At 48.2% G+C, this 26,374-nt stretch overlaps 1 protein-coding gene across 1 annotated transcript; it reads right to left on the reverse strand.

Annotated features, from left to right (window-relative positions):
* On the reverse strand, positions 1-25,508 carry LOC138739691 (sialidase-3-like). Its single transcript, XM_069892248.1, has 3 exons — positions 25,338-25,508; positions 8,757-9,004; positions 1-2,252 (listed from the first exon to the last, which is right to left on the reverse strand). Exons 2-3 carry the CDS (start codon positions 8,955-8,957, stop codon positions 1,275-1,277), a joined length of 1,179 nt encoding a protein of 392 aa, XP_069748349.1. The 5' UTR covers positions 8,958-9,004; positions 25,338-25,508; the 3' UTR covers positions 1-1,274.
* Between the last annotated feature and the right edge of the window lie 866 nt (positions 25,509-26,374).

Below are 26,374 nucleotides of genomic sequence, written 5' to 3' on the forward strand. Positions count from 1 at the left end.
GAAAAGGATCTAAACATAAAGATAAAAAATGATGTATGGGAAAAGTTATGTTCTGGAACTATGAAGAATACAATAAACACAAGGTTACGCATGATACAGTATAATTGGTTACACAGGTGTAATGGAAGATTTAAACCATTTTTTTTTTACTTTTGCAGCCTTTGCTTCTGCAAGGCTGAGAACCTGCTTGTGTTTTAGAATCAGCAGACATGAGCTAAATTCCACCGAGGGGCCAAAGATGCAGTTATCTGACGAAAGGACATCTGTGTACCAAGAACATTTAATCTTCCTGCTTGTTTTGGTCACAGTCTTTCAGGCAGACCTAACCTTGATGCAAAAGAAACCATTGTATTCAAAGTGATAAGCTGAAAATGATGTTATTCGATAGAAGCCTATGCATCTATCTTCAAGCAGGAAGATTAAATGCCGAGTTTCTCCAGAAACTTGTGTTTTTTCTTCATCTACAGTGTCTGCAGAGACTTTTGTGTTTTGCTTGAGGACATCAGAAAACCAGACAATCCAAGGGTTTCACTCATGACTTGAATTTCCTGTCTGCCCGTGGAATCTGAACAGGAATCAAACTCCTCATGCCCCTCTCTCAACTCACCATCAGTGCCCATGCAGCTGCCCCCCCCCCCCACCCAACCACACCACCAGCCCAGTCCCCAGCTGATGAGGAGGGACGTGCTTTGTTACCCCCCCCCCAGTCTCTGCAGATTTGGGTGCCTGCCTACATTTTGATCGCACCTTGATGACGGCTCAAGCCTGAAACTTTGGTTATATATCTTTGCTATATACTGTGACCTGCTGAGTTTCTCCAGCATTGTGTCTTTATTCTGATGACCTTCATGTGAGCCTACACCAGCTCTCAACCGCCCCTCAGTTCTGGGGCTGTGAGAGTTGGAGGTAACATAGTAGGTGAATTACACCTTGTGAATATTCCCCCAGAGGAATGTTCCCCTCCCCAATACCACACCCATCTCCTCAGTAAAAGACTGGGCTCTGCACCAAACCTGATCTCAACTGTTGGAAAGAGACAACTGACCTGTGACCCCAGCCACACAGGGCAGACTAATAGGTATTGATGTGGCTTGTGCAAGAACATGCACAGTAAGTTGCTTGGATCTGGAATTATATTGTGCAGCAGGAGATGGAAGGCTTGTGTTTGTGGAAGTTATCTGCATGCCAGTGGAGGTACCTACATGGTTGCCAGCGGAGGTACCTACAGTTCCACAACAGGAGGCAGAGGGAAGGCTGGCTTTCCTGCTGCGGCACTAGAAGATGTTCTTCATCACTTGCTTGACAGTGAAGAGACAGAAGACTATCTGCTGGTAGAAGACGTGCTCCCCGCACTCATACAGGCAGGCGAAGGTGGCCGCACTCTCCAGGTAGACGAGGTCAGAGTAGCCACAGGGTCCCGCCTGGATGACCCAGGGCCCACGCCACTGGCACCTCTGCAGGGGCCAGGGGTTGAGGTAGACGCCCAGGTTAGTCCGGTTGTGTTTACAGCGCCCCATTCTCCATTCACCAGAAGGGTGCGTGTACAGGAGCCAGGACACCCTGTCCCCTGCATGGGACAGGGCCTGAGTGGCTGCTGGTCTGTGGAAGCTGGCCACGCTGCCCTGGCAGCCGCCATTGCATTCTGGCAACTCCTTGGTCAGGTGGGCAATTTTGAAGTAGCCAAGATCTTGGCTGATGGCCTCCACCCTGGCACAGCCATCTGTCCGGGCGTTACAGTACAGCAGCCGCTTGGTGTTGGCAATGGTGACCTCCGCCAGCTCGCATTCCCCCGCCCGATACTCAGTCAAGGACTGGCCCATTTTCCAGCTCACCCCGCCGTCCTTGCTGAAGAAGTAGAAGGGGTGAGGCCAGGTGAAGAACCAGGGAGGCAGCAGGCAGCTCCTGCAGCTGATGATGTAGGCATAGGCAGGGACCACCAGCATCCCGCATGCCGTCTGCACCCCATGCCCCGGGCTGACAGAAAAAGTTCCCCACCTGCTGATCTGCTCACCGATGACCTCCTCTGTCAGGTCCACCAGTGGGCTCCAGGTGAGCCCTGCATCCAGGCTCCTCACGTAGCACAGCCGGGCCGCGTTCTTCCCATGCCACAGCTGCCAGGACTCACTTACCCCTTCCTTCACACAGTTGAAGAAGAGATAGACAGCTGCCTGCTGCCGCTCATACACAGGGCAGGGGTTCATTGAGCGGAAGTCTGTCAGCCTGGCTGTCTCCAACTCGACAGTGACCTGCCACTGAGAATGGGACACAAGCATGTCAGGGTGGGCTGAGGGGATGGGAGTTACAGCGGGGGGGTTCAGGCTGAGGAGGGCTGAGGGGCGCGGCAGGGGCTGAGGGGTCTGGCGTGGGGAGATGAGGGCCGCAGGGTGCTGACGGCTGGTGCACGGGGGCTGAGGGGTGTGGGGTGCGGGGTGAGGGTTGCAGTCCTTCCTTTCCCCTCCCCTCCCAGTCGGGCAGATCGACCTGCTTGAACACACCACCCTCAAGAACAGTTTCTTTCCTCTGTAACCAGACACTTATGGACCTCGCACTGGCAGAAGACCGTGCTCTTGCCTGAGACATCAGAATACAAACAAGTCATGAAATTCGTTGTTTTGTGGCAGCATTCACAGTGCAAACATTTATATAAACCACCTTACAAAAACAAAAAGGCTTTCGATAAGGTTCTGCATGAAAGATTAGTGAGGAAGGTTCAGTCTCTAGGGATTAATATAGAGATAGTCAGATGGGTTCAACGGTGGCTGGAAGATAGGCACCAGAGAGCCACGTTGGACAACTGTCTGTCAGGACGGAGGCCGGTGACGAGCAGTGTGCCTCAGGGATCGGTGTTAGGTCCCTTGTTGTTCGTCATTTACATTAATGATTTTGATGACTGGGTGGTAAATTGGGTGAGTAAATATGTGGACGATTCAAAAATAGGAGGAGTTGTGGATAGTGAAGAGGATTTTCATGGACTGTAGAAGGATTTGGACTGTTTGGAAGAGTGGGCTGAAAGGTGGCAGATGGAGTTTAATGTAGAAAAGTGTGAGGTGCTTCATTTTGGGAAGAATAATCAAAACAGGACACATGCAGTGAAGGGGAGGGCATTGAGGAATGCAGAGAAACAGAGGGATCTTGGAATGACGGTTCAGCGTTCCTTGAAGGTGGATTTCCATGTAGATAGGGTGGTGAAGAAAGCTTTTGGCAGGCTGGCCTTTATAAATCATAGCATAGAATATAGGAGCTGGGAGGTGATGTTGAGACTGTTCAAGGCATTGGTGAGGCTAAGTTTGGAGTATTGTGTGCAGATCTGGTCTCCAAATTATAGGAAGGATATAAATATGGTAGAGAAGGTGCAAAGAAGGTTTACAAAAATGTTGCCTGGATTGCAGTATCTTGAATACGGAGATTTAGTAGACTGGGACTTTATTCGTGTGAGTGTAGAAGGTTGAGAGGGGATTTGATAGAAGTTTTTAAAATTATGAATGGAATAGATAGAGTAGATGTGAATAGCCTCCTTCCCCTGAGGTTAAGGCAGATTGGCACAAGGGGTCATGTTAAGGGTTGGGGGCAAAACTTTAGGAGTAGTATAAGAGGATGCTTCTTCACTCAGAGAGTGGTGGCTGAGTGGAATGATCTTCCAGAAGAGGTAGTTGTGGCAGGGTCAATTCTATGATTTAAGAGGTTAGATGAGTACATGGACGTGAGGGGGTTGGAGGGTTTTGGGTAAAGGAGAGGGTAGGTGGAACTAGTGGAGTTTCACGTAAACTGGTGTGGACGAGAAGGGCCGATATGGCCTGTTTCTGTACTATAATTGTTCTATGGTTTATAGTGGTGAAAGTGAGGCCATGTCTTTGGGTCGTTGATCATTCAGGAATCTGATGGCAGTGAGGTAGAAGCTGTCCATGTGCTGCTGAGTGCTCTTTAGGCTCCTGGACCTCTTCCCCGATGGAGTGAAGAGGGCATGGCCTGGGTGGTGGGGGTCTTTGAGGATAGAGGCTGCTTTATTAAGGTACCGCTTCTTGTAGATGTCCTCGATGGAGTGAATTCTGGTGCCTGTGATGTCGCCGGCCGAGTTAACAACCCTCTGGGAGTTTTTATCCTGTCCTGAGTGTTGGCGCCTCCATACTAGACAGTGATGCAACCAGCCAGAATGCTCTCCACGATACACCTGTAGATGTTTTCGAGAGTCTTCAGTGTCGTACCGAATCTCCTCAGACACCTCACAAAGTGTAGCTGCTGGCAAGCCTTCTTCAAGATCGCCTCGACAGGGGCATCAGGACAGATCCTCGGAGATGTTGACACCCAGGAATTTGAAGTTCTTGCCTCTCTCCATTACTGCGCAGTCAATGAGGACTAGTTTGTGTTCCCCTGACTTCCTCCTAATGTCAGCGAGTCGAGCAGCGTACATGGGAGAACAAGAATGGTCAACATTTTGGACCCGAACCCTTCACGACTTCCTCCAGATTGCAGTCTCTCAGGCCTCTGTGCCCTTGCACTGTTTTTCAAACCATTCTTTTTTCCACTCCATGCACTGTTTTTGTACTTGTCTCCATACCCTGCATTCTGACATTGTAACACCATTTGTTGTTTATTTTTACACTGCCTGCTGTACAAGCTGACTTGCTTGGATGGCACTCAAAACAAAGCTTTTGCCAGTATCTCGGTGCATGTGATTAAACAATCTAATTCAATTATCTGGGCCATCATCCCCAAGTCTGCAGGGGAAGGCAGCCTTGTAAACAGTGTCTAAGGAACCACTGATCACTGTGTCAATCCATCTGGATTCTTGTTGCTCTGCAGGAAACCACAGCTCTTTTTACCTTGTCCCAATGACCTGTACCCGCACACCCCTCAATCTCTCTTCTATGTCAAAATCAAACCTTCACCCACCAAATCTGCTTGCAGGCAGTTCATTCCACAATTGCCACCCTCTGAGTGAAAGGTTCCACCAAATGTTCCTTAAATATTTTACCTTTCACCCTTAACCCTCCAAATGTTCCTTAAACATTTCATTCTCAACCCATGTCCTCCAGTTCTATCTCATCCAACATCAGCGGAAAAAGACTAATTGCATTTACCCATCTATCCCCCGCATAATTTTGTATACTTCCACCAAATCTCCCCTCATTCTCAAATGCTCCACGGAATAAAATCCTAACCTGTCTAACCTTTCCCTGTAACTCAGTTCCTGAAGTCTGGGCAACATCCCAGTAAATCTTCTCTGCACTCTTTCTATCTTATTGATATCTTTCCGGTAGTTAAGTGACCACAACTGCACACAATACCCCAATTTGGCCTCATCAATACCTTATACAATTTTACCATAACATCCCAACTCCTGCACTCAATACTTGGATTTTTGAAGGCCAATATGCCAAAAGCTCTCTTTACAACCCTGTCCACCTGTGATGCCACTTTCAGGGAATTTTGTATCTGTATTCCCAGATCCCTCTATTTTACTCCACTCCTCAGTGCCCGACCATTTACCGTGTACATCCTTTCTTGCTTTGTCCTTCCAAAATGCAACACCTCACACTTGTCTGCATTAAATTCCATCTGCCATTTTCCAGCCCATTTTTCCAACTGGTCCAGATCCCTCTGCAAGCTTTAAAATCCTTCCTCACTGTCCGCAACGCCTCCAATCTTATTATCATCTGCAACTTGCTAATCCAATTTCCACATTATCATCCAGATAATGGATAGAGTCGACAAACAACAATGATCCCAGGACTGATCCCAGGACTGATCCCTGAGGCACACCACATAGGAGCAGAATTCGACAATTTAGCCCATCGAGTCTGCCCCGCCATTCCATCATGGCTGATTTACTCTCCTTTTCAACCCCATTCTCCTGCCTTCTCCCGTAACCCTTGATTCCCTTCCTGATCAAGAACCCAGGTGCCTCTGTCTTCAATATCCTTAATGACTTGGCATCCACATCCATCCATGGATTCTCCACCTTTGTGTAAGGATGTACTGACGCTGTGTCTGCTAGTCCCAGATGACCCCACCATAGGAAACATCCTCTCTACATCCACTTTATCGAAGCCTTTCAATACTCAATAGGTTTCAATGAGATTCCCCCATTATCCTTCTAAACTCCAGCGAGTACAATCCCAGAACCTTCAAATGCTCCTCATATGATAAGCTTTTCACACTGGGGATATCCTAGTAAACCTCTTCTGAACCCTCTCCAATGCCAACACATCCTTCCTTAGGTAAAGCACCTCTTCACAATACCCATGTGTGATCTAATCAAAGTCTAATAATACTCCAACCCTCTGGAAATAAATGCCAACATTCTATCTGGCTTCCTTACCACTAACTCTACCTGCAAGCTGACTTTTAGGAAATCTTGCACAAGGACATTTAAGTTCCTCGGCACCTCCAATTTCTGAACTCGTTGCCCGTTTTGAAAAGCCTATGCCTTTATTCCTTACACCAAAATGCGTTTCAGTACACTTCTCTACCTCCTCTTTGGACCTATTTCCCTCCACCCCCCCCCCACCCCATCTCCCCACTGCCAAACTCTGTCTCACCTCTCACCCTGTTTTCCATGCTCTCCCTGTCAATTTCTTCGACCTTGATGAAGAGTTCCAGCTCGAAACGTTGCCTCTCCCACGGATGCGAATCAACCCACTGAGTTCCTCCAGCAGAGTGCATTGGCTTCACATTTCTGTGCTTTGCCGAGGTACAGGTTAGTTTGGTACCAGGACTGTCAAGGGCCTGATTATAGACTTCCAGAGGAGAGGTGGAGCTCACTCCCCAGTCCGCATCAACGTTGCTGAGCTGGAGATAGAGCCATAAAACTTTACAGCATAGAAACAGGCCCCTTCGGCCCATCTAGTCTGTGCCAAACCATTTTTCTTGCCTAGTTCCACTGACCTGCATCCAGTCCTTAGCCCTCCATACCTCTCCCATCCATGGACCTGTCCAAATTCTTCTTAAATGTTAAAATTTACCCCACATTCACCACTTCAGCGGGTAGCTCGTTCCACACTTCCACCCCAAATTCTTCTCTGTGTGAAGAAGTTCCCCCTAAACTTTTCCCCTTCCACCCTTAACCCATGTCCTCTGGTTTGTATCTCACCGCCCCTCAGTGGAAAAAGCCCATCTACATTTAAGATGTTTTCCATCCTATTAAATAAGATTTTAGCATCAACATTCAGTTAAAAAAAATTGGTCTATAGGAGGAACATTCAGTTGTGTCTTGAAGTTTCTTTACAATTAAAGATATGGAAGCCTCACTAAATGAATCAGATTCCAGAATGACGAATGAACCTAAACTTTGACATTTTGTACTCTTATTAATTATTTTTGTAAGGTTGGTTAAAATAAATGTTTGTCCTGTAATGCTGCAAAACACATTTTGTGACTTGTTCATGACAATACATTGATTCTGAATGCTGCCATCCTCCCACCACTCCTTCCTCTTCTCCCCCCTTCGCGCCCGTTTCCATCCATCATCCACTAGCTCTGCTTCTCCCCCTTCCCCCCTCCCCACCCTCTTATTCGGGTGTCTGACTGATTTTTGGCGCTCCTGATGAAGGGCTCATCCCTGAAACGTTGACTGCCTATTGTTTTTCATGCGCGTTGCCTGACCTGCTGGGTTTCCCCAGCACGCCTATATACTGCTCTATCACCGCACGTTGGTACATGTGATGGTAAACTGGCAGGGAGTTCAGGGGAGACATCAGAGGTATGTTTTTTTTTTACACATAATGCTGCAGGCCTAGAATGCATTGCCAGGGGCAGTGGTGGAGGCTGGAACATTAGGGACATTTAAAAAACCCTTCCACTGGCATGATGCAAAACAAATCGAGGGTTGTGCATGTGAGGGAGGGAAGGGCTAGATTATTGTGGAGTAGGTTTACATAGGTCAGCACAACATTGTGGGCCGAAGGGCCTGGACTGTGCTGGAATGTTTTATGTTCTAAACTTGAGCTTTTTTAAAATTAAATTTTATTTACATTGTGGTAGAAGCTGATTCCAGTCGTTTAAACCTGTGCCGCCCAATTCTACCCTAATTAACCTACATTTTGAGAGGTGGGAGGAAATTGGAGCCCCTGGGGAAATCCCATGCAGACACTAACCTTACCACTCATGGAGGAACATGACACCACAACAAACTTTAGTCAGCCCCGAGTTTGGGGCAGTCAACGATGGGCCCCGAGTTTGGGGCAGTCAACGATGGGCCCTGAGTTTGGGGCAGTCAACGATGGGCCCAGAGTTTGGGGCAGTCAACGATGGGCCCCGAGTTTGGGGCAGTCAACGATAGGCCCCGAGTTTGAGGCAGTCAACGATGGGCCCTGAGTTTGGGGCAGTCAACGATGGGCCCTGAGTTTGGGGCAGTCAACGATGGGTCCTGAGTTTGGGGCAGTCAACGACGGGCAGTAAAAGCTGATGTTGCTTGTGCTGTTTGGAGAAATAGCAACTGGTTCTCCGGGTCACTGACATACGAGCAGTGGAGCTCCCTCCCTTCTCACCACAGGGTCCTCCGGTAGAGAAGCAGACATTGTCTCCTGACGGACCTTCCAACACCATTTACACTGAAGCTATTTTTAATCTCTCCACATTTCCATCATCTACCCCTCACGCGCAGGATGGGGGCATTTTTTAGAGCAGTTATTTAACACACCAACCCACATATCTGGGACATGGGAGGAAAGCCAGTCGGTCATGGGGAACATGCGTGCTCCACACATTAGCGGAGGCCAGGATTCTGGGCTGAGGTGAGAAATCAGGCTAACACCAACCTTCACGGATCCTCCTTGAAATGTCCCTCTCCGCATCACCAGAGTCTTTGCATCCAGGTCTCTGGGAGAGCTCCGTTTCTCTGCAAATGCCAAGAAGATTCCATCTCGGTCGAGGTACAGGAGAGAGGGGATACGATACACAGTTCCATTCTTTTCCTTCTCAAACAAGACGACTTTACTCAGGAGATGCTCAGTTGTCATTTTCACCAATCTTGTTCAAGGAAGTGGAGAAATTCTGAGTCTGGATTCTTAATGAATAAAAGGTGCAAAGGGTTGCATTTCACAATGAAACAAAGAAAGAATGAAACATTCCACAAGTGTCCGTCTCATCCAGACCGCCCTGGCTCCCAGTCACCAATCTCCTGCCTTTTAATTCAGATGCCTGCCTGCTTTTTACTCTTACCTTAAGGACTCAAGCCCAAACATCAGTTGTTTATCTTTACCTCCTATTGATGCTGTAAGACCATCGAACATTACAGTACAGAAACAGGCCCCTTCAGCCCTTCTAGTCTGTGCTGAACTATTTTTATGTCCAATCCCACTGACCTGCCCCCAGTCCATATCTTTCCCATCCATGGACCTCTCCAAATTCTTCTTAAATGTTAAAATTGAGCCCGTATTCACTTCAGCTGGCAGCTCGTCCCACACTCCTACCCCTCTCTATGTGAAGAAGTTCCCCCTCATGTTCCCCCTAAACTTTTCCCCTTTCAGTCTTAACCCATGTCCTCTGGTTTGTATCTCACCACCCCTCAATGGAGAAAAGCCTGCCTACATTTACTCTGTCTGTCCCCCACATAATTTTAAATACCTCAATCAAATCTCCCCTCATTCTTCTATGTTCCAGGCAATAAAGTCCAAACCTGCTTAACCTTTCCCTGTAACTCAGTTCCTGAAGCCTGGGCAACATCCTAGTAAAGTTTGGGGCCGCATGGTTAGTGTAGTGGATATCACAATGCCTTTACAGTGCCAACGATCGAGACTTGGGTTCAAATCTTATGGTCTCTGAAAGGAGTTTGCATGGGTTTTCCCTGAGGGCTCCAGTTTTCTCCCACTGTTCAAAACATACTGGAGGTGTAGGTCAATTGAGTGTAATTGGTGGCATGGACTTATGGGCCCTGTTACTGTGCTGTATATCAAAAATAAATAAATTGTTTCCACACTCTTTCGGTCTCATTTATATCTTTCCTGCAGCTAGGTGACAAAACTGCGCACAATGCTCCAAATTTGGCTTATTCAACTTTAACAGAACATCCCAGCTCCTATACTCAATACTTTGATTTATAAAGGCTAAGATGCCAAAAGCTCTCTTTACAACCCTGTCCACCTGTGATGCCACTTTCAGGGAATTATGCATCTGTAGCGGGGCTATGGCGGCACTTCAACTCCCAGGAGGCATCAAACCGGCCATGTGACATCAGTGTGTGATGAAGTCTGCATGTGTCAAGCGTGTGATTCAGGCTTTTAAAAGGTTGCGCGGGTGATGAAGAGAAAATCCATTTGATTCACTCTAAAAAATGCCTTGTATGGTTATTTCCTCGTATCTACTGTGAATCCAGTGGCCACAATTAGTGACCCTGATGAGTCCAAAAACATAGTTTTGGACAAATCTGGACTCTGCAGCCGTTGCTGTGAAGCTGCCACCTTTCTGGACAGCTGAGCCTGAACTGTGGATCCAACAGGCTGAAGCTCAATTTCACCTTCGCCAAGTCAAACTGGACGCCACTCGTTATTACCATCTCGTCAGTGCCCTGGACCAGGCTGTTGCTCAGAGAGTTGGCGACTTCCTACGGGATCCACCACGTTCCAGCAAGTATCATGCTTTCAAAGCACTTTTATTATAGGTAAATGCTATGTCCCGAAGGGAAAGAGCAGCCAAACGACTACATCTTGACGGGTTGGGAGACCGCGCCCCTTGAGAATTAACGAATGAAATGCTGTCCCTGGCACCTGGCGAAAGGCCCAATATGTTATTCGAGCAAATGCCAGATGATATTAGGCTCTTGTTATCCAAATGTTCATTTGAAGACCCAAGGGCTGTAGCAGCGGAGGGAGACATTCTATGGCTGGCTAAAAAGGACAGCAAGGAAAGACGAGTCTGCACAACCAACCCCTCTGATATTGACCCTGTGTCACACTCTAGTGCTCTTAACACATCACTCCCTACAAGTATTTACCTCATCATGGAGTTATACATCCACAAAAGAAGAAACTACATATAGTATTTGATTGTGGAGCATCATTTCAAGTTTAATTGAATTCTCAACTAAGGTCCAGACTTAACCAGTACTTTAACAGGTGTTCTGATAAGATTTTGTAAAGAACCTATTGTAATTACTGCAGATATTGAAGCGATGTTTCATCAAGTGAAAGTACCATCAGAAGATCGTGATTTTCTACGATTATTATAGTGGCCTCATGGTGATTACAACAGTTATCAACAATATGATTGAACACAGAACGACAGTTCATTTATTTGGAGCCACTTCATCACCGAGTTGTACAAATTTTGCTCTCAGGAAATGTGCTGAAGATAATGAAGAGCAGAATGTTAGAAATTTAAACCAACAGATTTTGGAATTGCCACATTTGCTCAGTTACACCATTTTGCTGACACAAGCGAAGGTGGTTTTGTTACTGTCAGTTATTTAGTACTGCAAAATAACCAAGATTGAGTACATTGTAGATTTATAATGGGAAAAGCCAGAGTGGCTCCTTTAAAGCCAGTCACCGTACCTTGAATGGAATTGACTGCGGCTAATGTGGGGAACAAAATGTTAGGGAGAGAATAACAGACGGAGTTAGCAAATTCTATTTGGACTGATAGTACATCCGTGCTTAAATACATTAATAACAAAACCATAAGGTTTGTACCTTGGTGACTAACAGAATTAATGAGATCGAGGAGGTTTTGCATGCTAATCAATGGAGATATGTTAAAACCATGGATAATCCAGCTGATATGGCTTCTCGAGAATTAAAAGTTCAATTGTTTCTGAAAAGAGCCAACACATGGGTGTCCGGTCCTCAATTTCTTTTGCAATCTCAAGAAGAATGGCTTCAAAATCCAGAAGAGTTAAAAGAATTTTCAACGGAGGATCCAGAAATACAAAACACTAATGTAAATACTATTCAAATATCTAATGAGAATGATCTGATTATTCTTCATGGTTTTGGTTGAGAAAGGAAGTGGCATGGATTCTTAGATTAAAAACTATGCTTTTAAATTGTATTGTTACGGGGTATATTATATTTTATATTAATATGCCTTTAAAAGAAATAGAATGTGGGGGGTTAGTGTAGGTCATTTCACAAACAGACATTATCATTTCACAAAAGTCATCTCATTTAAAATGCAAGAGCTTTGCTGAAAGAGAGACTTCATGTCCACAGTGACTTTACAGCAAATTTGAAAAATGCCTATGGAGACTTCACAAGTAGGTGTTAATTGAACTGAGTGGAGTAAATGGACTATTGTCTTTAAAGCAACAGATGCCAAGGCTCAGAAACTGATTTCGGTGCCAGCAATCTGTCTGGTTGCAGTTTGCTGCTCCAAGAGAGGTCATGTGGTTTTGCAAACGAAAAAAGAGAGAGAGAAAATTTAGTTGGACAGTTCTGCAGTGGCTTTTGGAGGCTGTAACATGACTAGCTGGCAGGGTTGTTAAAACCCCATTTTGAAGATGGGTTGTGAGTTCTGAGTTCAGCCCGTTGAAAACCTCTTGTACAAGAAGAAATGGCTGGTTACAGCGTTTCTCCTGAAATAAAGGAAACAAGAGGAGCTCCTTGGTAACCTGGATGAATAGGTTATCATTTGGAAAACTCAAGATGGGGCAAGTTTCTTCGACAAGACACTGAAGTGGCTGATCGGAGGAAATCAGTTTGTGTGTGTGTCCAACACACAAATCTCTCTCTGAAACCAACGAGAACCCTCTTGACCATTTACCTTTAAGCACCAGAGCTTGGTGAAAATTCATAAATGTTAAATTCTGTGCACAGTCTAAGAATTGCCTGATACACATTACATATATATGCGCTTAGAATTAGAAGGGGGTTAAGTTAAAGTTTGATCCTGTTTTTATGTTTAAAGAAAATTAAAAGCAGCTTTTGTTTAAGTTGTAGCGGCAGCTCCACTGCTCCCTGCAATAACACACGCAGACAGGTTGCGCTCAGTGATCAGACTAGTTTATTGCAGGCTGCTGGGCTGCACTTATACTCCCAGCCCGGACCTGGCTGAGAACCATGCTGGAGGGCGCTGATGTCACCCGGGCATCACGTGGTCCCCCAACGCGGGTTTCTGAGCCCCATGCTGGGAGGAAGGGAAAGCCCCGACGGCGCCATTTTGACCGGCTGCCCCGCTCACAAGCGGGGCCGCTTCGCCTGACTTGTGGTGAGCCGCCACACAGCACACCACCACCCCCCGCCAGAACTGGAGGCCTCGCTTCTTGCACTGGGCAACGACCACGGGCTCGGTCAGATCAAGGTGCACTGGCTTCAGCCTGTCCATGGTAAACAGCTCCCGTCTGCCGCCCATGTCCAGCATGAACGTCAAGCCGGAATGCTGTACAACCCTGTACAGCCCCTCGTATGATCGCTGCAGAGGTGCCGCAGTCGGGCCCCACTGAACGAAAACGTACTCCGCGGAAAGCAGTTCACCGGGAACGTGAGACGGGCGGGTACCATGCCTGGGCAGTGGTGGGGGTTCAAAGGAGTCCAAGCGTGCCCCGAGGTGAGGAAGTAGTTCGTGCAGCGACCGCTGGGGATTGTGAGGTGCATTGACAAACTCACCAGGTAGTGCCAGCGGCGCACCATAGACCAGCTCAGCTGATGACGCCTGCAGATCTTCCTTGGGAGTTGAATGGATGCCCAGGAGCACCCAAGGCAGTTCATCCATCCAGTCGGGACCGGTGAGGCGGGCCATGAGTGGCAACTTAAGGTGGCTTTCGACCAGTCCATTGGCCTGCGGGTGGTAGGCCGTGGTGCGATGTAGCTGGTTACCCAACCTGTTGGCAAGTTATGCCCAGAGCACAGATGTGAACTGGGCACCCCGATCACTGGTGAGGTGAGCCGGGACGCCGAACCGGGCGACCCAACTATGCAACAGGGCTCGGGAGCAGGAGTATGTGGAGGCGTCTGGCATCGGGATCGCCTCAGGCCAACAAGTGGTGTGGTCCACCACTGTAAAAAGGTAACGGTTGCTTTGGGAAACAGGTAAGGGCCCAACGGTGTCCACGTGAATGTGGCTGAACCATTCCCGGACATGCTCGAACTCCTGTACGGGCGCCCTGGTGTGCCTGTGCACCTTGGATGTCTGGCAATGGGTGGATGTTCTGGCCCAGCCCGCGATCTGCTTCCGCAGCCCATGCCATATGAACCGTTCTGCCACCATCCGGACCGTGGACCTGATGGACGGATGTGAAAGGTCGTGGATGTGACAGAAGACCTGCCTGCGCCACTGCTAGGGAACCACTGGTTGTGGGGTGCCCAAGGAGATATCGCAAAGGATGGTACCTTCGCCACTTGGAGTTGGGTGGTCTCAGAACCGCAGGCCGGTGATGGCAGTCTTGAAGACCCTCATCTCCTCATCAGCTTCCTGGGCCAGGCTAGCTGGTCGAAGTCGAGACCGGGCATCAGCGCACAGATGGCCAGTGGCAAGAGTGCATCGGCAACCACATTGTCCTTCCCCACCTTGTGCCAAATGTCGGTGGTAAACTCCGACATGAAGGAGAGGTGACTTTGCTGGCGGGCCAACCAGGGATCCTTTGCCATAGATGTACGCAGCTCCCGGGATGAAGTGGTTATAAAAGTTGAACTCCTGCAACCCCTTGAGGCTGTCCGGGTGTGGGAACTCCCTGATAGCACCGACCGTTGCAACGGCGGGCATGGCTCCTTCGGCTGTGATGGTATGGCTCAGGAACTGTATGGACTCTTTCCCAAAGTGGCACTTGGCCGGGTTGATGGTAAGGCCAAAGTCGGCCAGCCGGGAGAAAAGGGCACGTAGGAGGGCCTTGTGTTGCGCCCGGTCCTTGTTGGCGACGAAGATGTCGTCCAAATAAATAAAGACGAAATCCAAGTCCATGCCCACAGAGTCCATGAGGCGCTGAAAGGTCTGAGCGGCGTTCTTGAGCCCGAACAGTATGCGCAGGAATTCAAACAAGCCAAAGGGGGTGATGATGGGCGTCTTGGGTATGTCCTCAGAGTGCACTGGGATCTGGTGATATCCACGCACCAGGTCAAACTTGGAGAAGACCCTCACGCCGTGTGCAGGTTGGCCATAAAGTTCTGGATGTGAGGGATGGGGTAACGGTCAGAACGGTTCCCTCATTGAGCCGTCGATAGTCTCCGCAGGGACGCCAGCCGCCGGAGGCTTTTAGGACCAGGTGGAGCGGCAAGGCCCACGGGCTGTCAGATGGCTGAATGATCCCCAGCTCCAACAGGTACGAAAACTCCTCCTTCGCTACCTGGAGCTTGTCAGGCGGGAGCCGGCGTGCCTTGGCGTGAACCGGTGGGCCTTGGGTGGGGATGTGGTGGAACACCCCGTGACGAGGCAGCGGAGAACTTTGACTTGAGTAGTGTCGGGAACTCGTCCAGGATCCACTGGAACTCGTCTCTGGGCATGCTGATCGTGGCCATCTGCGGTTGCTCTGAGCAGGAGATGTCAAGGCGAACGGCCTGGAAGGTACGCGCGTCTACCAGGCGCCTACCTCGTATGTCCACCAGAAGCCTGTGTGCGAGGAGGAAGTCTGCACCCAGGATGGCAGTCGGGAGGGTCGAGACGGTGAACCTCCACGCAAAATTCCGTTGGCCGATCTGAAAGTGGACTGTCTTGTCTTCATACGTCTGGATTGCCATTGCGTTGGTCGCATGGAGGCGAGGTCCATGAGGTCGATTCCTGGACTCGATGGCCGTGGTCGGGATGATGCTGATCTGGGCTCCAGTGTCAACGAGGAACCGCCGGTCGCTGACTGAGTCCCACAGGTAGAGAAGGCTGTGTCCTTGGCCAGCCGCCACAGCCATTAAACAGTGGCCAGCCTGGTCGTTTCCCTGGAATGAGCAGGGCTGGCTCCCCAGCGCTGGTGGTAGAAGCAGAGGCCTGAAGCAGATGTTTTGGCCTTGGTTATGCTCTTGGGGGCCCCTGCAGGGGCCGGGTGCTCTACCGCAGCACTAGGGGCAGGCTTGGCGTGGTCATCCCTGTGCCTTGTGTCCTGCTGGACCACTGAACCCTCCGAGAATCGTGCGAGTCATAGCTCTTGGGCCTTCCTCAGGTCGGTGAAGCTCTCTTGGACCAGCAGTGGCCGGATGTCCCCGGGCATATGGTCAAGGAAGATGTGCTCGAAAAATGGGCAGTTGGTGTACTCACCCATGAGCGTGAGTATCTCGTCCATCAGTTCCATCGGGGACCTGTCCCCCAGGGCGTCAAGGTGCAGCATCCAAGTGGCACGCTGGTGTCTTGATAGTCCGAGGGATCTGGTAAGCACTCGCTTGATGGTCTCTTACTTGTCCTCGGCGGGTGAGTGCTGAACAACCATGCGTCTGGTGGTGGCCTGGTCCAGGGTAGCGACCACATGGTAGAATTTGGTCATGTTGGACGAAATCTGGCAGAGGTGAAACCGGGCCTCTGCGTGGCCGAACCAGGTCTCCGGCTCCTGAACCCAGAATTCAGGCAGTTTTACGGCTATAGCGCTGATCCCAGGCTCGTTCATGATGGGTTCAAAGACGTTTGAACCAGTCGGGATCACCAATTGTAGCGGCGGCTACTCTGCTCCTGCAATAACACACACAACCAGACGGGTTGAGCTCAGTGAGCAGACTGGTTTATTGCAGGCTACTGGGCTGCACTTATACTCCCAGTCCGGACCTGGCTGAGAACCGCGCTGGAGGGCGCTGACGTCACCCGGGCGTCACGTGTTCCCCCAGCGCGGGTTTCTGAGCCCCATGCTGGAAGGAAAGGAAACCCCCGATGGCTCCATTTTGGCTGGCTGCCCCGCCGCGTGGCTTACGAGCGGGGACGGTTCTCCTACCTTGTGGTGAGCTGCCACAAAGTAACCATTTGTTTTGGTGAATTTCTATTGCTGCTGGGTTTTGGGGTCCTCTGGACTCATAACAGTGTCAAAAAAGAGAATCTAAAGTCGCAAAAGAGCCATTACCTAACAGTTGATGAGTTGGCGAATCGTTCATTTGGATATAATTCATTTTTGTCAAAAAAAAGGCATTTTATTATGTTTATTATGATGTAGTGTTATATGGCGAGCTCTCCACTGGCCACCGTGACAGAGGTGCACCAAAGAAAAGGTACAAGGACTGCCTAAAGAAATCTCTTGGTGCCTGCCACATTGACCACCGCCAGTGGGCTGATATCGCCTCAAACCGTGCATCTTGGCGCCTCAGTTTGGCGGGCAGCAACCTCCTTTGAAGAAGACAGCAGAGCCCACCTCACTGACAAAAGGCAAAGGAGGAAAAACCCAACACCCAACCCCAACCAACCAATTTTCCCCTGCAACCGCTGCAACCGTGTCTGCCTGTCCCGCATCGGACTTGTCAGCCACAAACGAGCCTGCAGTTGACGTGGACTTTTACCCCCCTCCATAAATCTTCGACCGCGAAGCCAAGCCAAAGAAGAAAAAAGATAAAAATTGAAGAAGAATCTGAATGTTATGAAAGTAAGTCATGTTTACAAGCTAAGTCCTACTCTTATAAAAGATGTATTAAGAGTAGGAGATTGGAAAAAGCAATAATGCCAGAAGTGAAGTATCCAATTATCTTAGCTAAAGAATTTCCTGTTTCTGATTTGATTTTTTGACATATACATGAAAAAACAAGTCATGGTGATTAATCACATGTTAACAGAATTACGCCAAAAATATTGGATAATTGGTGCTTCAACACTGATCAAAAGAATTATATCAAAATGTATTAATTGTCGACGTGCAAATGCTACACCTGGACAGCAACAAATGGCGGATTTACCACAGGACAGTGTTTCACCTGATGAACCCCCATTTACATGTGTGGGAGTTGATTATTTTGGTCCTTTGCAAGTAAAATAAGGAAGCAGTGTTGAAAAACGATACGGAGCTACTTTTACTTGTTTGACTACGAGAGAAATTCATTTTTAAGTAGCATCATCGCTTGATACAGACGCTTTTATCAATGTTCTTCGACATTTTATCGCCAGACGTGGTCAAGTAAAGGAATTATGTTCTGAAATGTATCCAACTTTACAGGAGCTCAACTAGAGTTACGAAAAGCAATTCAAAATTGGAATCCACATCAAATTCATAATGCCTTACTTCAGAAAGAAAGTAGTTGGATATTTAACCCACCCACAGGATCACATCATGGATTTGTGTGTGAAAGAATGATTAGATCAATCAAGAAAATTCTTAATTCCATTTTGATAGTCAAATACTGAATGATGACAATCTTCAGACAGTGTTGTGTGAAATCGAAGCTATTTTAAATAGTCGCCCAATAACTAAAATTTTTGTCAATTCAAATGAGATTGAGGCACTTACACCAAATCATCTCTTACATCTTAAATCTAAACCTTTAATGCCTCCAGGTCAATTTCAGAAAGAAGATATTTATGTGAGACGCAGATGGAAACAAGTGCAGTTTATTGCAGATTGACTTTGGAAAAGATGGATTAAAGAATATCTTTCATTATTACAAGAAAGATAAAAATGGTCTAAAGCTAAACACAATTTTGTATGTGGAGACATTGTAATGATCATGGACGATTCTGCTCCAATAAATTCTTGGTTGCTGGGGAAAATCGTGGATACAATTCCGGATAAAAAAGGTTTTGTTCGGTAAGTGTGGATTAAAACGAAGGCTGGTTACTTAAATCAACCTATTACTAAAATCTGTCTTTTACAAGAAGCAGAAAGTTTTGATTTCCAATCTTATACTTACCATATTTACTTTTGTATCTGTAATAGTAATTATTATGTATTAGTCTATTATAATAATTAGGGGCTGGAATGTAAAGGTTAAAACCTTGTGTTTTTGATTCTTAGTTAATTTTGTGCTTGCCTCTTTAAGAAAGACTGTTGTTTGTAGTGTTTCCATAGTGAATATGTCATAATATCCGCCCAGACCAAGAGCTTGCATCTCATTCTTCAACGAACCATGACAGGAACGTGAGCTCGAGATCATTTTCTTTGAATTCATCTTATTCCTTTTGTATCTCTCTTTAAAGTTGAATATCGTTATATGCTTTGTTTATAAAGCTGCATCTACAAAGTTTGGTTTACAGGATTAATAAGATAGTAATTTGTAATATGGTCCTCATGTTTCCTTGAAGATGACACGTTTTGAAATTAGGAAATACCTGGAAAGTGTTGTCTATACTCAACACATTTATTCTAAGGGCCCTCCTATCCATGCTAAAGCGTGTCGCTTGCCTCCAGAGAAGCTGCGTTTAGCTAAGCACGAGTTTGCCAAGATGGAGGAACTAGGGATAATTCGTAGGTCCAAGAGTCCCTGGGCATCTCCATTACATAAGGTCTTGAAACACAAGGGAGGTTGGCGACCACGTGGAGATTATAGGTGGCTTAATGACGCCATCAGTCTGGATCATTATCCAATACCTCATATTCAGGATTTCTCGGCTAATTTGCATGGAGTGAAGATCTTTTTTTTAATTATTTTTTATTTTTCACACTGCGAACCATATCAACCAAAATATATACAAACGTTCTCATTAAATATACACAGTGGCATTTTCTCCCTTTCACCAAGTACAAGTACAAGTAGAGCCAGAAGACATTCCAAAACCAGCAATAATTACCCCATTTGGGTTGTTTCAATTTTAACGAATGCCATTTGGATTAAAGAATGCTGCTCAATCATTCCAACGGGTGATGGATGCTTTAGAACGTGGTATGACCAATGTCTTCATTTACCTCGACGACATTTTAGTGGCCAGTGGGACCAAGGAGGAACATTTGGAACATCTTTGTACACTTATTAATTCCTCTTCAAAACTTTGGACTGACCATCAATCCAGATAAATGTGTTTTTTGACAAGAAATGATTGATTTCTTGGGGCATAGGATACTCAAGAAGGAGCAACTCTGCTGCCATCCAAAGTTGAGGCCATTAGCAAATACTCAAAAACTGCTACAGTTAAAAGCCTGCAGAAATTCTTGAGAATGGTAAATTTTTACCGTCGGTTTCTTCCGGAAGCAGCTCATATCATGAAGCCTCTTTTCGATTTACTGTCCGGAAACGCCAGAACCATTTATTGGACTGAAGAGGGAAACAATGCCTTCTTGAAGACAAAAGATTTGCTGATTCATGCCACTATGTTCAGCTACCCAGTTTTAAATGCAACCTCCGCCCTTTCCACAGTTCAGCCATAGCAAGTGCACTTCGTCAATATGCCAACAGGCAATGGAAACCATTGGCATTCTTCAGCCGCCATCTTCATGAAGCAAAGAAGAAATACAGGGATTTTGATGAGCTTTTGGCCATTTACTTGTCAATTTGACACTTCCGTTATTTTTTGGAGGGCAGAGATTTTACTACATACATCGACCACAAGCCCTTAACATTTGCGTTTTCCAAGGTCGTAGAGCCCTGGTCAGGGCGACAACAACGGCGATTATCATTCATTTCAGAATTTTCCACAAAGCAAGTACATATTTCCGGAAAAGACAATGTAGTAGCCGATGCACTTTCCCGCTCTGCTCCACTCGAGGTTTTGTCTATAGATCAAGGTATTAACGACACAGCTTGTGGCCACAAGGACATGACCATGAGACGAATACTTATCAGACTGCAATCGTGAACCTGCAATTGAAGGATGTCCAGTTTGGAGTTAATGGCAAACTACTCCTCTGTGATATATCAACAGGACACCCATCCCCAGTAGTTCCGACATCATGGAAACGTCAAGTATTTGACTCTGTGCATGGTCTCTCACATCCATCGATTAGATCGACTGTTCGTATGGTTTCGGACAGGTTCGTGTGGCACAGTCTTAAAAAAGATGTAACACAAATGACGAAGTTCTGCATTGCCTGCTAGAAAGCAGAGGGTCAGCATACTAAGGCACCACTGCAGCCTTCCCAGCAGTTACTCGTCGCTTTGTTCATGTCCACGTGGCTATTGTTGGTCCGCTTCCTCTTTCAGGAGGATCCCGTTATCTTTTTACAGTAATAGACAGGTTTATGCGGTGGCCCGAGGATGTGCCTATGGTAGATGCTACTGCAGAGACTTGTGCTCAAGAGCTCCTCAGTTCCTGGATGTCTCGCTTTGGTTTACCGACACAAGTTACTTCGGATGGAGAACCACAATTTATTTCCTCGCTGTGGACCGCCTTTTCTCGTTTGCTCAGAACAGCAATTCACCATATGAACCCCTATCATCCCCAGGCCAATGGAATGGTGGAAAGATTTCATCAACATCTCAAGTCAGCCTTGATGGCTCGGTTAGAGGGCTCGAATTGGGCTGATGAGCTGCCCTGGGTATTACTGGGCATTAGAATAACCCCAAAGGAGGACTCCAAGCTTCATCTGCAGAACTCGTGTACGGCGCACTGTTGGTGGTTCCAGGGAAATTCATCCACTGCCATTTCAACTCTAACGATGATCCTAAGGAACTGTTGATCAGGCTAAGGGGGACCGTAGGAAAATTGATCCCTATTCACCATCGTCACATGGAGAACACTCTTGTTTTGTGCCTGAAGACCTCAAAAGCTGTGAATATGTCTTCGTCCGAAGAGGAACACTTGGTCAACCTTTGCAGACGACCTCAAAGCACCTCATAGGATACTCAGACAAACTAGGTTGATCTATATTTTGGACTTTAGAGGGAAGCCACAATCTTTCACTATTGACAGACTTAAACCAGCTCATGTGGACAAGTCTTCCCCACTGCAGCAGCCAATAGTCCGTCGCAGAGGTCAAACATCTAAAAGACGAGCAAACTTTTCTGCCAGTTCAGGGGGGGAAGCCTGTAGCAAGGCTATGGCAGCACAACCCCCAGAAGGCACTGAACCGGCCACGTGATATCATGTGTCAAGTGCATGATTTTGGTTTTTAAAAGGTTGTGTAAATGATGAAGAGTAAATCCATTTGATTCACTCGACAAAACACTGTGTAGTTATTTTTTAGTGTCCACTGCGATTCCAGTGGCCACATATCTATTTTTTTAGACATATAGCATGGTAACAGTCCATTTCTGCCCATGAGCCTGTGCCACCCAATTACATCCAATTGACCCACACCTCCGGTACGTTTCAATTTCCCAGATCCCTCTGTTCTACCCCACTCCTCAGTGCCCGACCATTCACCGTGTACGTCCTTTCTTGGTTTGTCCTTCCAAAATGCACCACCTCACACTTGTCTGCATTAAATTCCATCGGCCATTTTTCAGCCCATATTTCCAGCTGGTCCAGATCCCTCTGCAAGCTTTGAGAACCTCCTTCACTGTCCACAACGTCTCCAATCTTAGTGTCACCTGCAAACTTGCTGAACCAATTCACCACATTATCATCCAGATCTTTAATAAAGACGACAAACAACAATGGACCCAGCATCGATCCCTGAGACCTGCTGAGTTCCTCCAGCATTTGTGTTTTGACTACAATCACAGCGACTGCAGACTTTCATGTTTCACAATGACTTTACATTCATCTTTCAAAGTTTGGACCGCGAGATACCGCTCAGTTACAAAATGGGTGGAAGAATGGTCAGTGGAATTTAATCCTTGTCAGTGCTCTTTATGTAGCAAAGATGAAGATATATAACCAACATTTTGAGCCTGAGCCCTTCATCAAGGTACATACAAAATGCAGGCAGGTGCCTGAATAGAATGATGGGGGAAGAACAGGCCCACGGAAGGGAAATAGTAGGTGGATAAGAAAGGGAGGGCATGGACAGAATATTAGGTGTTGCTCCTCCAATTTACAGGTGGCCTTGGTTTGGCAGTGCCCAAAGCCGTGGACAGACATGTCGGTGCAGGAGTGGGGGTCGGAACTGAAATGGGTGGGCACTGGGAGATTCGCACCTTTGTTGTGGACAGAGCGAAGGTGCTCAGCGAAACAATCTCCCAGGACTGAGAGAATTGCCAGTAAATAGGAGAGAGAGGGAAGCTAGTAGGTGATAGATGGAACCAGGTTGGAAAAGGGATGATGGGCACATACATCCAAGAAGGGGAGGATGAGAGAAAGAGGTTTGCAAATTAGGCTTGAAAGGGACAGAGATGATTTGGGCAGTTGGAACTGTGTTGGGGGCCACAAGAGGCTCATAGTTCAATCTTCTAAAGTATTGCTTAAACCACACCTGTGGACATTTCTGCATCACCACTGGCTAGGATGTCGGTGGATTGGAGAGGAGACTCACTGGGGTGCTGCCTGGGGCTCAATATCTTGGTTTACCTGGTTAGGCTGAGAGGGGACCTGATAGATGAATAAAGTCATGAGGAGCTTAGATAGGTTACAGATAATAGAGGGCAGAGTGGAAAGGTAAAAACACAAAAATGCTGGAGAACTCAGCAGGTCTCACAGCATCCATAGGAGGTAGATATATAACCAACGTTTCAGACCTGAACCCTTCTTCAAGGTATGAGTAAAAAGCAGGCAGGGGCCTGAATTAAAAGGACAGGAGGAGGAACACAGATCAACAGTCAATAGGTGTTAATTTGATGTGGAAAGGTAGGCAGAAGAGGAAAGGTGAGAAATGATAGAGGCTGGGGATGGCTCTGTGAATGCAGAGGATAAAGGAGAGTGCATTAACACAGATTTGAGTAAGAGGGCGATTATAAACTGGAATGCACTAGCTTATTGTTTTCTAAAATCACAAGAGGCATGGAAAATGTGAATGCTCACAGTCTATTTGCCAGGGTAGATGTTTCTAAAAGAAGCGGTCATAGGTTTAAAAGAGGGGTAAAACACAAAAGTGGATGAAGTGAAAGCACAAAACTGGAAAAACTCAGCAGGCCAAACAGTGTCCTTTATATAGCAAAGATAAAGATGCTTAACCAACATTTCAGGCTTGAGCCCCTCATCAAGGGATGAGGAAAATGTAGCCAGGCTCATGAACAAATTGGTGGGGGACCGGGCAGGGGGAGGAACACAGTCCCAAAGGCAAGAGGTAATAGGTGGAGAAGGGAAGGAAGGAATAGCAGCAAAAGGGGGAGGAGGGATGGCTCTAGTGAATGGGTGAAAGAGGGGATAGGTTTAAGGCGACAGGGAGAGATTTAAGACCTGAGGGGCAATGTTCTCAAGCAGAGGGGGAGGTCAGAGGAAGCTGTAGAAGTGGGCTCAATTACAATGCTCAAGGGAGATATGGACAGATATGTGGATGAGAAGATCTAAAAAGGGTATGGACCAAATGCAGGCAAATAGAACTAGCCCAGAATGCCAACTTGGTCAGTATGGACAGGTTGGGTCAAAAGGCCTATTCTCGACTGCTTGACTCTACACTGGCGAATGGGATCGGCGTAGGTAGGTAGTCAAGCCAAACTGCTAATGCTGGGAAACTGAAATAAAAACAGAGAATAATGGAAATACTGGCTGTTTCACTGGGTTGCACTTGCACAATCAGATGACAATAAACTTGATTTAAAAAACCCAGGATATCGGGCAGTTATCGGGGGAAGGAAATAGAATTCCTGGGATCAATAATCCCTCTCAGTGTTTCCTAGTACAAATGGTACCCACAGGGGAGTACACACCCTTCCCGGAACCCTGATCGTGGGAAGGTGCGGCTTTACTGCAAGTATCGACCTACACCAGTTTAAACTATAGTTATACTCCAGATCCAGTTCAGTGCAGGGCACACCTTACCCACGACCCTTCCAAGTGTCATGTCAGGTTGAGTTTTATGGCACAGAAAGAGGCCCTTCGGCCCCACTCATCAGTGCTGCCCTGAGACAGTTGCACTTGCCGGGGTTTGGCCTGTACTAAAAGACGTTTGGATGGGGAGATGGGCAGGGAAGGTTGAGAGGGGTCTGGGCCGATCAGGTGAATGGTGCCAGCCCCGGGGAGGAGACGGTGAGGGCGGACAGATTTGTGAGGGGTTTGAGGGCCGGTGGGGGCTGCAGCTGGGGAGATTTAGCTGGGTGCAGGGATGTGAGTGGGGACAGCACGGATGAAGGGCCGAACAGCCTGTGGGTGTGCTGCAAACCTCTACGATTCGAAACGTTTCCTCTCCACGAACCAGTTCTCCCCCCTGCCTCGCTCCCCCACCCCCTCCTCCCGCCTCCCCCCCCACCCCCTCCTCCCGCCTCCCCCCCCACCCCCTCCTCCCGCCTCCCCCCCCACCCCCTCCTCCCGCCTCCCCCCCCACCCCCTCCTCCCGCCTCCCCCCCCACCCCCTCCTCCCGCCTCCCCCCCCACCCCCTCCTCCCGCCTCCCCCCCACCCCCTCCTCCCGCCTCCCCCCCCACCCCCTCCTCCCGCCTCCCCCCCCACCCCCTCCTCCCGCCTCCCCCCCCACCCCCTCCTCCCGCCTCCCCCCCCACCCCCTCCTCCCGCCTCCCCCCCCACCCCCTCCTCCCGCCTCCCCCCCCACCCCCTCCTCCCGCCTCCCCCCCGCCTTCCCCCCCCTCCACTGGCTCCGTTCTCCGCACCACCCACCCGCTTCTGGCTTCACTCCGATCTCGAGCGCCGGATCCCTGACCGCTACGGTCGCGCCACCTTCGCCGTGCTGAGCATGCGCGGGTCGCGCCGCCTTCGCCGTGCTGAGCATGCGCGGGTCGCGCCGCCTTCGCCGTGCTGAGCATGCGCGGGTCGCGCCGCCTTCGCCGTGCTGAGCATGCGCGGGTCGCGCCGCCTTCGCCGTGCTGAGCATGCGCGGGTCGCGCCGCCTTCGCCGTGCTGAGCATGCGCGGGTCGCGCCGCCTTCGCCGTGCTGAGCATGCGCGGGTCGCGCCGCCTTCGCCGTGCTGAGCATGAGCGGGTTGCGCCGCCTTCTGGGAACTCTTTCAGGGTGTCCCAAAGCATTCAATAGATTAAGTCCTTATCACAGTCGGTCATTTGTGTAGCACCCGCTCCTCCAAATGCATGAGAAGTAGAGGCAGGCTGGAGAAGGGGGCCTGTACTCCCCTCCACAAGGAATCAGATTCAGATTTATTGTCAGACTTATTGCCATCACTTCACATCCAGCCCTGAGATTCCCTTCTGCGGGCGAGGCAGAATTACTACTGACTGCCAGTGAAAAGAAACACGCAAACAAAGGACTGTAAACAGAATACGAATATAAACAAACTGACTGTGCGATACGGAGAGAATTTTTAAAAATCAACCAAGTTCAGGAGACCATTTCCACGTTGATCGAATACTCTCTGGTCTGGCTTGCATCATGACTCAGGAAAAATCTAAGCCATTGTCCAGCAGGGGGGAGGGGATTAACAGGTGGTGGGGGCTTGTGCCCGAGCCTATACCAGCCTGACCGGTGTCCACACTGTCCCAGGTCTGCCACGAGGGCACCCCGCCAATCCTCCAAAACAGGGAGACAGCCGAAAATGCGGAGACCTCGGGTGGGCATTGTGAGACAATGGAGACCCAGGACTCCTCGGGTAAGGGATAAACTGGGTGAGAGGACCGATACCACCAGCAGCCAGGTGAACATGTAGCCATGCTACTGCTTCAGTTGGGAGATGAGGGGGCTCCCA

This window comes from Narcine bancroftii, chromosome 7 (assembly GCF_036971445.1).
Source record: "Narcine bancroftii isolate sNarBan1 chromosome 7, sNarBan1.hap1, whole genome shotgun sequence".
NCBI classification, from domain to species: domain Eukaryota; kingdom Metazoa; phylum Chordata; class Chondrichthyes; order Torpediniformes; family Narcinidae; genus Narcine; species Narcine bancroftii.